The sequence below is a fragment of the Solanum verrucosum genome, unplaced genomic scaffold (genome assembly GCF_900185275.1).
Source record: "Solanum verrucosum unplaced genomic scaffold, falcon-dt-bn FXZP01000238.1, whole genome shotgun sequence".
Taxonomy (NCBI): domain Eukaryota; kingdom Viridiplantae; phylum Streptophyta; class Magnoliopsida; order Solanales; family Solanaceae; genus Solanum; species Solanum verrucosum.
In genome coordinates, this window is record NW_026020630.1 from 395746 (window position 1) to 411640 (window position 15895).

The 15895-nt window shown below is 32.2% G+C and overlaps 1 protein-coding gene across 1 annotated transcript in view; it reads left to right on the forward strand.

The window, feature by feature from the left end:
- LOC125811550 (beta-amyrin synthase-like) overlaps positions 1 to 15895 on the forward strand; it is a 34885-nt gene that overhangs the window by 16643 nt on the left and 2347 nt on the right. Inside the window, exons 1-11 of the mRNA XM_049491056.1 lie at positions 9195 to 9395; positions 12761 to 12946; positions 13019 to 13108; positions 13188 to 13385; positions 14042 to 14126; positions 14299 to 14465; positions 14643 to 14831; positions 14927 to 15040; positions 15233 to 15352; positions 15429 to 15551; positions 15662 to 15760. Coding sequence (XP_049347013.1) covers positions 9195 to 9395; positions 12761 to 12946; positions 13019 to 13108; positions 13188 to 13385; positions 14042 to 14126; positions 14299 to 14465; positions 14643 to 14831; positions 14927 to 15040; positions 15233 to 15352; positions 15429 to 15551; positions 15662 to 15760 — 1572 coding nt within the window. Of the gene's footprint in view, positions 9396 to 12760; positions 12947 to 13018; positions 13109 to 13187; positions 13386 to 14041; positions 14127 to 14298; positions 14466 to 14642; positions 14832 to 14926; positions 15041 to 15232; positions 15353 to 15428; positions 15552 to 15661; positions 15761 to 15895 lie in introns of the transcript that reaches the window.

The window sequence follows — 15895 nt, forward strand, 5'->3', positions numbered from 1 at the left end:
TTTTTAAATCAAACATTATTTTAGTAGAAAATAAAGAAATAATGAAGAAAGATTGCCAACACACCTATACGATGCAGGCCAAATGACATCAGTACATTGAATGTACGAGTATGCGAGGGGAATTCTAAAACAAGACATAAGCTTGAAAGGAACTGAAGAAACAAATTTGGTCTCAACTGAACTAAATTGATTTCAATATAAAGCAATATAAATAAATGCAGTATAAAGAAAAGCTTTAAAACCTGGTTTTCAACTCTATGTATTTAGAAATACAATAATAACTATGTATGTATGCAAAGATACAATATGAACTCTGTTTGTATATGAAAATACAACTATTTCTGATGTATATAAAAATACAAAATACTGTTGTGAAGTTTCTCTAACCAACAACCATCACTTAAGAGCTATCGTGATGATACAACATTTTGCCTCACGCTGTCAGGGCCATCCTATACCTTGCCATGAGTATAGAACCTGAACTACTAAGTGGATCCACTAGTCTATGCTAAAAAGCACTAATGAATCATCTAAAAAGTATGACCATTTTCTACTCATGGTGGTTACATGGTTTATGGGGGTTGTGAGTTGTCTGAACTCTCCCCCATATCGGTGCTCAATACTACTCCCAAAATATGATACTAGCTCTTATGTTTAAAAAAAACATACTTCCTTCTGTGATTTGAAATAATTGCTCAAAACTTAGCTCAAAGGCTATCTTGGAAATCTCAGTTTCCTCTCTTGCTTAATTGTGAAGGCATTTACTCTTTAACTGTAAACTAGCCCAAAGACTCTTTACTGAAAAACTAGCTCAAAGGCTCTTTACTGAAAAACTAGCTCAAAGGCTCTTTACTGAAAAACTAGCTCAAAGGCTCTTCACTGAAAAACTAGCTCAAAGGCTCTTCACTGAAAAATCAGCTCAAAGGCTCTTTTGGAAATCAAAGTTTCCTTTCTTTCTTCAATGTGAAAAATATTTTAAACCCTTTGGGAATACATAGTCCCGATACACTCTTTTGAAGAAATGAACTTCAAATTTTACTCTTTACTCAACTCAAATTCAAGTCTTAAAACAAAGTTAAAACATTTGTAAAAGACTCTTGGAAGACTCTATGAACTTCTCTTGACTTGACTCTTAACTTCTCTTAACTTGACTCTTAACTGATCCTTGAATTGAATTATGGATTCAAGGATTGTGATTTTTGATAGGAAAGATCTCATGATGTTTAGGAGTGCTTTTAAATAGTTAAACACGAGAAAAGATCAAGAAATCACTGTCTGGAAGCAAGTCCGCGACGCGGAGATGCATTTAATATTTGATCGCGAAATAAATTTTGACGCAGAACGGTCCGTGACCGCTCCGCGACGCGAGGAGAACTTTTTCAATCCTGAGGAACAGGTCCGCGACGTGGATCTGGTACCCAGATTCTGCCGACTTGTTCCTTCTTTGTTTTCTGACCCCAATTCGCCTAAACTCGGTTCTTTTTCTCAAATTCCCTTTAGATTCAGATACCCAACAAATGTACCCAAGAACCTAACTCAAAAAAACTCTAAAATCGACCTTAAACTCTCAAGAACTCCTCAATCTCATCCCAAATTCAAGAACGAAAATAATTCAAGAATACAACTCAAGAACATCAAAGTCTCAATCTTTTAGGATGAAAATCATACTGAAATAAACATGTTTGGCGCGTGGGTGAATGAACCCAGCTATGTGAACTCACATACCTCGTAGGGATCACCCCTTGATGAAATTCACGATCAAACTTGAACGATCTTGACGAATCTTTCTTCTTCTCCTCTTTTCTCTTCTCTCAAAACCCTAACTCTTTTTGGAAAAGCGTAAATTGAATCCTATCAGTTTAGACCCCAATTAATTACCAAAAAATGAAATTAAGTCATGGGGTATGGAAAAAACCATAATGCCCTTCTGAAATCCGGATTAGACTTTCCTTATTTGAACAGCCCAACTTCAAATGGGCATATCTTACTCATATAAACTCAAAATCGCGCAAACTCGCCGGCGTTGGAAAGATTATCCCAAGATATTTCCTACGATATCTGGAGACACACCTAAATCATCCTGAGCTAGGAGTTATGATCGTTTGAAGTTGACTGAAAACCCAACTTAACATACTTGACAAATTTTCCAAATTTTATATTCTTTCCAAAAATGACTATTTCCAATTTTTAACTTCTTTCTAGTTCTTTCTAGTTACGGGATGTTACAGCAACCTCCTTTAAATATTCATTGTTTCTAAATTAACGTAGCCAAGAATTTGAAATGTTTTGATGTTTTGTTTATCTAAACACGTAGAATTTGATTTTTGAACCTGAAACATGTAAATTGTAATTAAGCCTTGGGTGAATTATGATTTTATTTTTACATGTAAATGTTGTAGCCTAGTGGATTTAAATGTTTTGAAAGAGATTTCAGTGCTCATGTACTCGAATCTCACTAGAAACAATTTTTCCCCCTTTTTTTGGACACCTTTCGAAAAAAATTTGGCTCCGCTACTGCCTCTGAGTATTCCTATTTATGATAGATTGCATTTCACCCTTTTGTTTGGTTCTGACCTATTGATATGCAGTTGTGTTCGCTGGTACAATTGCGGCATGTGCTCATGAAATTTGCTTGTGGATCTCTTTCCAGTGTGAGTGTGTTGCTTTACTGAGTAAACACATTCAACTTTGTAGACTTCACTGAATATTTTGTATATGTAGTAAATGTGAATCAAACTATGTTGTAGTCAATCCTCCCCCCTTTGGTTCATTTAAGTGTCCTTCAAGGTTACTTTAACATGATTATTACATTTGATCGAAAAAAGAAAAAAATTACGCGGTTAAGTAAACTTATACTATTTAATTACTCATCATAGCTATAATTTGTTATAATTATCACTCGCGACTAACATTATACATTAATTACGTGAGCTGACTTCGAGTTTGTATAATTATAAGTGATACTTAAGTCAAATATTTAACTTAAATATAGCTAGGATCAAATGGCCTAATTTATTTTGAGGTTAATGACTTACAACTGATTTCTCTAAAAATTGCATTAATTAGTTAAAGTTAGGTAGTTGTTCATGAATTGTAATGGTCAATGAGATATTAATTGAAGATAATATACAATGCCTCAAGCCTTTGTTTCCTTAGCGATGTCAAAAGTAGAAAATCCTATAAGTAAGTATTTATATATTGTATTGGTATAATTAAGATTTGGGAAACTTACATAAATATATTAGGGAAAATGCATAAGTACCCCCCAATCTATGTCCAAAATCCCTGAGACACACCTAACCTTTAATAAAGTCCTATTATCCCCCGAACTTATTTTATATATAATTTTCTATCCCTTTTCGGCCTACGTGGCACTATCCTTGAAAATATTGTCAACACACGCTGCGCCCACAAGATAGTGCCACGTAGGCCAAAAAGGGGTAGAAAATTATATATAAAATAAGTTCGGGGGGTAATAAGACCTTAGTAAAGGTTAGGTGTGTCTCTGAGATTTCGGGCATAGGTTGGGGGGGTACTTATGCATTTTCCCAAATATATTATAATAAAAAAATATTTACCATTTATAGCAATAACATTTTTTTTTCACTTGATCACTTTTAATTCATTTATAATACAAGTTTAATACATATTACAAAGAACAATTTATTATTCACATATAATACAAGTTTTATTGATGGATAATACGTTTATCACACATTTTAATACACTTATAATACAATGTGTCAAGTTCTTACCAAACAAACATAATATATTTCAAAAAATAATTATAATACATATATATTGCAGATTTAACATAATATTGCTATAAATGATAATAAATAAAAAGTATCACTAAAATCAATAATTATTTATTAAAAGATACCTATTCAAGTAATTTTTCCTTAGATTTTTTGTTAAAATATTACTCATTAGTCAATAATACTATAAGAGTATGCACATTTTGTGGTATCATTAAGGTTTCTGGTTCATAAATTACTCGTTAGTCAATGATACTATAAGAGTGTGTGTGTGGTGTGTGTATATATATTATGATGTCATTAAGGTTTCTTGTTCAGAAATTACTCATTAGTCAGCGATACTATGAGAGTATATATATACTGTTATAGTATCATTGACTAATGATATATATATACATATATATAATAGAGAGAGAGAGATTTAGTATTAATTAAACTAAATTATCAGCCTTAATGATACCATTACAATATATGATACTTATTTAATATCAGTTAAGCAAAATTAGTTGGGGATATATAGTGTAATTATTTAGTAGGGTATGAATTAATATAAAAAGGATATGTTTGTAACTGTTTTACTTTTATGGGGTATTTGGTTAGTTACCCTTAAAATCACTTAACTAGATTACCCTTTAACATGTTACATATATCTTTTATCATGTTACGTTCAATTAATGCTTATCATATTTTTTTACATTGTCAATACATATAAATTTTAAAGGCTTAAGTCATATGTGGCCCCTCTAAGTTGTCTGCATATTTCATTTAGACACCTCAAGTTAGCCTTGTATCTATTAAACACTTTATATGTTCAAAAGCGATTTCTATTAGACACAAAATACTGACATGACAAAACAAGTGTGTTTCACCCCACTTAAGCGCGTAAAGCAGTTAGAACTAATATTTTAATTTATTTAGTTTTCAACTTATACACATATATAAATAAATAATAATAATAATTAATTTTTCTTTTTAAAAAAAGCAGGTGCATCTTCTCCCCCGTTCCGATGATTTCCTCACTGCAAGTCTGCAATTATTTCATCAGTTTCTTTACCCACATCCCACCCCTCCACCTCTCTCTCTTTTTCTTACCCTCTTCGACTCTTTTTCTGCTTTTTCCTTCTTCTTTTTTTAGTTTCTTACGTAGATTTAATTAAAGTCTCTAATATTTCGGCGAAGCTCAATTGATTTTGATGAAAATAATATGAATTGATTAACATTTTTCGACAACAATCTGTTGTTTTTCTTATAATTGTGATAAATGATTACTAGTGGAAAGAAGATGAAGACAATGTGTGGAAGGTTTTAATGCTACTAAAATGAAAGGTGAATAAGAGGTTACTTGGCAACAATAGTGTATTTTTTATGCTATTGTAAGGGATAAGATCCGATGGAGAAGAAGAAAGGGATGGAGGTGATGATTTAATTTACTGACGATTAAGGCGCAACGATCCAGTGGAAAGGGAAACATCGATGGAGAAGAAGAAGAAGAATGAGGGTAGAGGCGATGGGAAATAAGGTTCAACAGAGAAGAAAAAGGAGGGTGGAGGTGGGGATGGGGTAGGTGGTGGCTGGTGGAATAATTCAAAAATAATTTCTTGTTTTCTTTAAGTAACTTTTAGATTGTTTTAAAAGAGTTTTAAAAAGATTTAATTCAATCGTCACGTGTCATCATTTCATTGGTCCATTTGCCATGTATATGCGTTTGAGATACACACATTTTATTTCTTTCTATTTATTGTCATTTTGTGTTTAATAGGTATATATTTGTTAAGATTAAAGTGTTCAATAGGTACAAGTCTAAATTAAGGTGTCTAAATAAAATATACAATTTTAAGGTGACGCATATGACTTAAGCCATTTTTAAACTAAGAGAACTAATACAAGTTCCACAAGTCATAGGTGGAATGCCTTTTTGACTTTAAAGTTTTTACTCAAAACATATATTTAGTTGAACTTTCTCTTCATCCCATTCAATAGAATCAATTATAGGTGATACTTAAGTCAAATATTTAACTTAACGGTACCCTAGCTAGGATCAAATAGCCTAATTTATTTTGAGGTTAAATCATCCTAGCTAGGATCAAATGGCCTAATTTATTTTGAGGTTAATGACTTAAAATTAATTTCTCTAAAAAAATTGTATTAATTAGTTAAAGTTAGGTAGCTCTTCATGAATCGTAATTGCCAATGAGATATTAATTGAAGATAGTATACAATTCCTCAAGCCTTGTTTCCTTGGTGATGTCCAAAGTAGAAAATCATATAAATCAGTGTATATATATATACACGATATTGGTATCATTAAGGTTTATTGTTAAAATATTACTCATTAGTCAATGATATTATACGAGCATCTATATTTTTGTGGTATCATTAAGATTTCTTGTTCAGAAATTACTCATTAATCAACTCTTATAGTATCATTGACTAATGAGTAATTTTTGAACCAGAAACCTTAATCATATCATAATATATATATATATATATATATCAGCCTTAATGATACCAATACAATATATGATACTTATTTAGTATCAGTTAAGCGAAATTAATTGGGAATATATAGTGTAATTATTTAGTAGGGTATGAATGTAAAGAGATATATGTTTGTAACTATTTTACTTTTATGGGGTATTTGGTTAGTTTCCCTTAAAATTACTTAACTAGATTACCCTTTTAACATGTTACATATATCATTTATTACGCTACATTATCAATTAATGTTTATCATATTTTTTACGCTGTCAATACATATAAATGAAAGTCACAAGAAACTAACACATCACATAAAAAGACTAAATTAAGCTCGGGACCTCTAAAAAATCAATCAAGACCTTACCTAGGCCTAAAATATCGAAAATATCCTTATTAGCCTAAGTAGACATGTTAACAATGTCGAAAATATCCTTATTAGCTTAAGATGCTCAAATGAATATCATTAATTATTTATTTACTAATAAAATTATCCGCGCTTCGCGCGAAAATTTAATATCACGAAATTTATAAAATAATACTTAAAACCTATCAGTCATTAAAACTAAAACACTATATTGTCTTACATATAAGATTATGTAGTAACAAACATTAATAATGTAAAGGAAAATGAAAATTATTAGTACATCTTATCATTTATCCTTAATAATATAAGCATAAATTAATGACTGTAAAAATACATACCAGGATCTGTCAGTGATCCACTCAACAAGAGCAAAGTACACAAATATTTAATTGTGAAGAAGAAGAAGAAGAGGAGCATATTCAGAATTTTCGTTGTTTTAAAATGAAAGGAAATCACTCTATTGATAAACAACAAGGGTAGTGTGAACAAATATTTATTGTGCCTTATCAGAAAGGTTACAACTATTTGGAAAAGTTGCAATTATTCAAAAAGGTCGCAACCTTTCATAAAAGTCGCAACTTTTCATAAAAGTCGCAACTCTTCATTAAAGTCACAACTTTTCATAAAAGTCGCAAATCTTCATAAAAGTCGCAACTCTTCATAAATATCACAATTTTTCATGAAAGGGGAAGGCTAGTTTTGAAAATAAATAAATTAAAAGGAAATTTTGATTTATGGTGGCGCCACGTAGACGGGCCTAATGTTCTCTTTTATATATATAGAGAGAGAGAGGATAAATGGGTATCTTTTCAAAGTGCTACATTATCATTGGTTTCCTTTTTTATTTTTATATTTAAACAAAGGGTGATGAAGATACAAGTCAGCATTTTCTAGCCGCCACATATATAGGAGAGTCCTAACCATATTCTAACACAGAAGACTAAGGGTGTGTTTGGTATGAAGGACCCCACCCACCTCCTATCCAGCCCCTTCACCCACCCACCCCCGCCAGCCCCCCTACAAAAAATCTAAGTTTGTTTTTAAAAAATATTTTCAATTTCAAAATTTCATTTTTTTACCCCTAGAACCCCCACCCACCCACCCCCTACCAGCCCCCCAACTCCCCCCCTCCAAAAAAAAATAAAAAATTTCAAGTTTGTTTTTAAAAAATATTTTCAATTTCAAAATTTCATTTTTTCACCCCTACCCTCAATCTCCACCCACCACCCCCGTACCAGCCCCCCCCCCACCCCCACCCCCACTCCAAAAAATAATTTTAAGTTTGTTTTTCAAAAATATTTTCAATTTCAAAATTTCATTTTTTTCACCCATACCCAGTCCCCCCCACGCCCAAAAAAAAATTTAATTTTGTTTTTAAAATATATTTTCAACTTCAAAATTTTATTTTTTCACCCCAACCCTCGACCCCCCCACCCCCCAAAAAAAAATTAAGTTTGTGTAAAAAATATTTTAAACTTCAAAATTTCAATTTTTCACCCCTACCCTCGACTCCCCCCCCCCCCACCCCCCAAAAAAAAATTCAAGTTTGTTTTTAAAAACTATTTTCAATTTCAAAAATTATTTTCTACTCTAGTAAAAATAAAAGATATTTCTCAAAAATATTTTTCATTCATAAATCAAACACTAAAAATCTTTTTCGAAAAATATTTTCTACTCACCAACCAAACATGAGAAAATAAGTCAAAAATCAACTTGTTTTCCGGGAAAACATTTTCCTTCATACCAAACACACCCTAAGCTAGCAATTGTTAGGACTCTAGGAGCTAGCAACTGTTAGGACTCTAGGAGCTATGGTTGTGTATATATACACTATTCTGTACAACGTAAGAGAATAAGAAAATCAGACAAATTACTTCTCCCGTTTCATATTAGTTGATCATCTTATTAAAAATAGTTGTCTCATATTAGTTGTCCACCTTAAATATTGTTTCCTATGTTACCCTAACATTTAATTTTTTTTAAGTTTTCACATTTGTTTGTAAAATTTACAAAAAGCTTTTTAAGGAGTGAAATAATAAAATTATTTTTTTATTTTTAATTTCTTAATATGCATGTAAAGAGAAAACTAATCAAGCATGGGACCATGTTGTATTAATTAACTTTAGACTAAGAATATAAACCAAGAAAAGTAAAAACAAAATCTATTTTTTGAAAATAAAATAATATATCTTAGAACTACGACTCTTTTTGTAACTTTTCAATCTTAATAAATATAAATTTACTAAAATAAACAAAAGTAGAAAAGGTTAATATTATACTAAAAAATAAATTTCAAATTAAAATGACGTAAAATTTGTTAAGGATAAAAAATCATGTAATCATGTATCTATCGATTTTTTTTCTTAATTTGCATAAATAGTTGCATAGATCAATCATTTCTTTCCCACAATTCATAGTTTCTTCTCTTTCATCCTACCAAACTTGGTGAGTCCCCTCTCTCTTTCTCTCTTTCTCTACTTTGCATGAAACATTACTGAGATCTTTAGAGTTTGAACTCACGCCGATATTATATATATATTTTTTATTGATATCACTAAATTGCAAGCCTCGTGAGTATAAATAAGAATTTTAAAATGTGGAAGTTGAAGATTGCGAAAGGACAAGATGGTCCACATATGTACAGCACAAATAACTATGTTGGACGACAAACATGGGAGTTTGATCCAAATGCCGGAACCATTGAAGAACGGGCCGAGATCGAAGAGGCCCGTCAACAATTTTGGAACAACCGTTATAAAATAAAGCCTTGTAGTGATCTTCTTTGGAGACTACAGGTTTATATTCATTTTTCTCTCTTTTCTCTTTTCTCTTTTTTTTTTTGTAAGATAGATTTTTGAATACGATAATTTTTAACATTCATATGAAATATTAGAATTAAGGAGTTTTTTTTTATAAGTTTCATTTTGATTAGTTTGGATACACTTTTTAAAAAGTTTAGATTTTTAAATCTTGTGATATTAAATATGATTTATGTTTAATGTACATTAACTTTTGAGTCTTGTGGCTTGAAATATGCATGCGGATGATGAAATTAAGTGGACGTTTGGTCATGAAAATTTTAAGTACTTGAAAAAAAGTATTTTTTGCTTTCAAAATAAAAAATGATATTTGAAAATTGGACATGCAATGCTGACATGTCACATAGATTTTAAAAATGTCTAGATGATTATTTTGTAGATTGTCCAACTGACATTGTGGAGACAAGTTCAAGTGTCTAAATGTGTTTTCTCAAAATTGGAGTACTGCTTACTTGCCAGTTGAGACCAAGTTTGAATGGATGCTTATACATTATGTCGTTTTAATTGAGTGAAGGGTCAAAGACATACCTAGAGTATTCCATTTTTTCGCATTTCATACCTAAACTATCAAGTGTGTAAGTTTCCTACGTGAACTATCACCAACTATTTATCACGACACACTTCAACTATCAACTGTTCTTGTTTCCTACATGAGCAATGTCGATATTTCAGATGCAGAAAAGGAACAATTTATAAATAATTAGTGATCAGTTAAAATGCACACCTGATTGTTCATAATTTTTTACCCTATTAACTCTTTTTAATTTTATGTCGTTCTAATAACAAAAAATTTATTATATACCTAAGAAATCTCAAAAGGTCTATTTTCTTTTTTTTTTAAATTATCTTACATTTGAACATGTGATATGGAATCATCTAAAAAAATATATTTTAAATAGAGTCTTGCGGTAAGTAAAAACAATACTTTTTAACAAACATATATCTAATACAAAATGAGGGGAAAAAATAGAAGCAAAGGATTATGTGGGCGGGGTAGAATTTTTTTTATAAAAGAATACCTTTTAAAAAAAATTGAAAATTTGGTTTGGGGGTACGGTGAGGGAAGTGGTGGAGTATGGTAAGAAAAATATTTTACATTTTATTTTATAATTTTTTGGGGGAATAGTAATACTTTAATCTTCAACTTTAACTAATGGGAAAATGCATAAGTACCCCCCCAGCCTATGCCCGAAATCCCAGAGACACACCTAACCTTTACTAAGGTCCTATTACCCCCCCGAACTTATTTTATATGTAATATTCTACCCCTTTTTGACCTACGTGGCACTATCTTGTGGGCGCAGCGCACGGTGACAATTTTTTCAAGGATAGTGCCACGTAGGCCGAAAAGGGGTAGAATATTATAGATAAATTAAGTTTGCGGGGTAATAGGACCTTAGTAAAGGTTAGGTGTGTCTCTGGAATTTCGGGCATAGGCTTGGGGGGTACTTATGCATTTTCCCTTAACTAATAGTAATACAATTGTGAGATTGATAATCCAAGATATATACTATTGTGTTTCCAAGAAGCCTAAATTAGCCAGAGTTTTGTCCAAGCTTAATTTCTATCCTTGCTAGAGCTAGATAGGTAGTAAAGGAGTGAGGGTGCTCACTCAGAACTAGGACTATGTCCAGTGACTTTTGTTTTTTGTTACTTGAGCGTGAGTTCTCACTTTGGTAATAAAATTTTCATAGTTATAAAAAAAAATACATAATTACCCCATTCAACTATAACACTTTTTTCTAAAAATATACTCAAACTTTACAAGGATCCTAATATCCCATTGAACAATTTGAAAGTAATATAAATACCGCATTTTTGGGTCAAAACCACTTATAAGAAAGAAGGTGAAGTCACGCACCAATTATTGCTTGCCATGTGTCAATTTTTATATAATTTCTTAATCTTTGTTTTTATTTATGGTTTTTTTTTGTTAGTTTTGATGCTTTATTTTTTCTTTCTTCTTCGCTTAACTCATCTGTTAATCTCCTTCGTCCTGGAGTGGCCGTCATTGCTACAACACTAAATCAAAATTAAAACTGAAAAATCAAATCCGCTTTTAAAATTATTATTTTTCAAATTAAAATTTCTATCAAAGTCTTCTTTTTGTTTATTTTGCCTTTGATTTTTACTCTAAATCAACTTGGGTTGTACTTGAAAAAAAAAACAAAAATTCTCTCTCCGAACGCAGATGAGATTATTTTTGCTTCATCTTAACAGGATTTCAACCCTCGTAAATTGATCAGGGGTTAATTGAACGCCGACGATTCTATCTTCGAAGTCGTCATCATCTCCCTGAAGCTTCTCACCCCAGCCGGCCAAGAAAGAGGAGAAGAAATCTGAGGATGAAACAACAAATATGTTGTTGCTTCCGTTATCAAAGGAAGAAAGCCGACTAAAAAAACATTTTCTTTTATGGACTGAGATTGTGTTATTTAACAATCAAATATCTCCGTCGAAATCTAATCTAAATGGAAAACGAAAAGAGAGAAGAAAGAGAAAAAAATTTCAAGTTGTTGTCATCTCCTTCAATGGTGAAGCTCACGAAGGAGAAGAAAGAAAAACAAATTAAACAGTAAAATAAAAGATTATTTAAATAGTTAATAAAAAATATTGCAAAAGAAAAGTTTAATCTTTTTTTTTTTTGTTTTCACGCTCTTCAGGTGAGTGATATACACTCTCTATAAAATATCGAAAAATGGTTCAATAATTTCACATTAAACTAGTTTAGGGGTCTATTAGGACCCCCGCAAAGTTTGAGTGTCTTTTTCAAAAATAGGTCTTACTTTAATGGGGTAATTATGTATTTTCTCAAAAAAAAAATTATTTAATTTTTGTCCAACATAAAATATTTTGTTCATGTAAAGTGTGGTGTGGCAATTTTTTTAAATTAAAGAGAGATTGTATTACACACACCATAATGAGGATATAATAAAATAGAGAGATGTGTTTTTCAAACTAATAAATAATAGTTTAGATATAAAAATTACACTCTCAATAATTTAGGTATGAAACTCAAAAAATTATATAATTTAAATGTATTTTTGATCATTTATTAGTCAACGGATTTCAAAATTCTGACAACATGTGGATGCATGTAATTATGCACTCTTTTAAAGAGACTAGATGATGCTCACACGGGCCCAACATTATAAAAGTTAAGCATTGTGATTATTTTTTTTCATTACCTCTGTTTAGATATTAAAATGACAGAAAAAATATAGTTTGAAACTTTTACGAATGATAACCACTTCATAATATTTACAATTCATTGCTACCATTGCCTAACAACTAGAAGATTCCTAACTAACTTTGTAACTGTCTAACTAACTTCTCTCCAGTTTCTGGGAGAGAAGAACTTCAAACAGAGAATTGGAGCAGTAAAAATTGAAGAAGGAGAAGAAATTAGCCATGAAATTGCTACAATTGCATTGCGTAGAGCAGTTCATTTCTTCTCAGCTTTACAGGCTACTGATGGACATTGGCCTGCTGAAAATGCAGGTCCTCTCTTCTTTCTTCCACCTCTGGTAAGTTTTTTTCATTTGGATTTGTAAAATTCTTTTGATAAAATGGATGGACTAAAGCCAAAATTGTTTCAGGTTATGTGTATGTATATCACTGGGCATCTTAATACTGTATTTCCAGCTGAATATCGGAAGGAAATTCTTCGGTATATATACTGTCACCAGGTATATGACTTAATGTCACAATGAATATACTAGTGCAAATAAATGCTCTGAATTACTGATGGCATTCTGTTTTATTCAGAATGAAGATGGTGGATGGGGTTTGCACATAGAAGGTCACAGTACTATGTTCTGTTCAGCTCTAAGTTACATATGCATGAGGATCCTTGGAGAAGGACCAGATGGTGGCAAAAACAATGCCTGTGCTAGAGCAAGGGAATGGATTCTTGATCATGGGAGTGTCACTGCAATTCCTTCATGGGGGAAAACTTGGCTCTCGGTATGATTAGTTACCTTAATAACTTTTTAGAAGACTGTATATTATAGTAGGATTTAAGTTGTATACACTGGTAGTGTACACAATATTTACACTATCAGTATGTATTAATCTGTTGGAGCAGGTGTTATGGTCCATCGCAATTCCCACATCGGTACTACAAGGTGCTGATGCAGGGTTTATATAGCCTTGGACTCTCCGGCTCTAAGGTTGTAACGGTGGTATAAGAGCCAATCACCACCCTCCGTGTCCGCAGTGCCATAAATGGCAACAGCGGTGCAACAGTGTTTGACCGGATCGTGGTGTTTGCTATGGTCCTTTGGAAGTCCCAACCTCCCACCTCAATAGTGAAATAGTGGATTCAACCTTTAGGTTCTTATCACTGCACTTATTGTGGATGGTTAGTGGATTCAACCTTTAGGTTCTTATCACTGCACTTATTGTGGACAGTTAGTTGTGATCGTTTAGGTGACCTGATTTTGCAAAAGCTCTTTCTTATCTTTAGTAGTATAAGAGAAACTCGTTAAATTATTGGCATAATACATAAATATGCCCTCTAACTTGGCCTTCTTGTTGCTGATAATTTTACGAGTTTCTCTTAAACTACTAAAGATTTAGTGCCTTCTTGTTGCTGATAAATCTTCCTTCTTGTCATTCAGATTCTTGGAGCTTTTGAGTGGTTAGGAACCAATCCAATGCCCCCTGAGTTTTGGATTCTTCCATCTTTTCTTCCTATGAATCCAGGTTGATCAATATTTATTATTGCTTACACATACACATCCTAAAATTCTCAGTTCATTTTATTGTAGATATTAGTTTTAAGGATTTGCTATGCAATGTTTTCTGGTTGATGTCGTTCTCTATTGGTGTCCATATATTGATCTACCAAGTATTTTGACTCTTAATCTAAATGCAGCAAAAATGTGGTGTTACTGTCGAATGGTTTACATGCCAATGTCTTATCTCTATGGGAAGAGATTTGTTGGTCCAATCACACCTCTCATTTTGCAATTGAGGGTTGAGTTATATAGTCAACCATACGATGAAATTAACTGGAAAAGAGTACGCCATTTATGTGCAAAGGTATGACTATCAAGGGTCGTTTGATTATTGAGATTAGAAATAAATCTCAACATAATATTCAATATTATTTATCCCTCTATAAATTTGTCTACGGACCAAATGAGTCCTCGGTGTTCAAGTTAGTATAGATATCATACTATTTTGTACAAATGCTCAAACACAAACTTGTTGCGCTAGGAGGATCTCTATTACCCTCATCCATGGGTTCAAGATTTGATGTGGGACAGTCTCAACATATGTACCGAGCCTCTATTGACTCGTTGGCCTTTCAACAAGCTGAGAAATAAAGCTCTTGCAGTTACCATGAAACATATACATTATGAAGACGAGAATAGCCGATACATCACCATTGGATGTGTTAATAAAGTATGACAACTTACTCATTTTGGACAAATAACAAAATACCTGCATTTTCTTAACGACTTCAATCCTCACACTTCTGTAACACATGGGTGGTGTAGGTATTGTGTATGCTTGCTTGTTGGGTTGAGGATCCAAATGGCAGTTATTTCAAAAAACATCTTGCTCGGATTCCAGATTATTTATGGGTAGCTGAAGATGGAATGAAAATGCAGGTTGGTATATATGAATTATCTTTTGTAATCAAGGAAATCATACTATTTCACAAACCACAATGAGTTAAGAAATAGCATCTGTTTTACACTTAAACACGCGTTTGTAAAATAAAAAACTAGCCCCTTTTCCTATTCTGAAATGATGCAAACAATTCTTACTGAAATAGGTGAGTATTTGTCGTTGAATTGCAGAGTTTCGGTAGTCAAGCATGGGATACTAGTTTTGCTATTCAAGCATTATTGGCCTGTGAGATGAATGATGAGATATTAGATACTCTGAGAAAAGGACATGACTTCATAAAAACATCGCAGGTTGGATGTTTAAATCATGAGCATAACAGCTCTTTCAAAATGTGGACCTTATTAATGTAAGTGACTTTGTTGCTAGGTGAAGGACAATCCTTCTGGTGATTTTAAAGGGATGTATCGGCATATCTCAAAAGGATCGTGGACTTTTTCAGATCAAGATCATGGATGGCAAGTATCTGATTCCACTGCTGAAGCATTAAAGGTAACTATCTATTCAATAAAATAAGATTCCAACTTCTTGTAATTACTGAAAAGTAGCAAGATGATAATGCTAGTAGATTGCCTGATATCTTCTTAATTTTGTTTCTCTAGTGCTGCCTTTTCTTCTCTACAATGCCTTCAGAATTAGTTGGTGAGGCAATCGAACCTGCACGACTGTATGACTCAGTGGATGTTATTCTTACCTTCCAGGTAAAAACTGATTAATGTGTCCTAAAATCACTGGTCATTCAATCTGAAGTTGTCTGCTGCTTGTACGAAAATTCCAAGAGAAACCTATATCTTACCTCGAATAGTCCAATACATGGCTACCTATGTTATAAATTC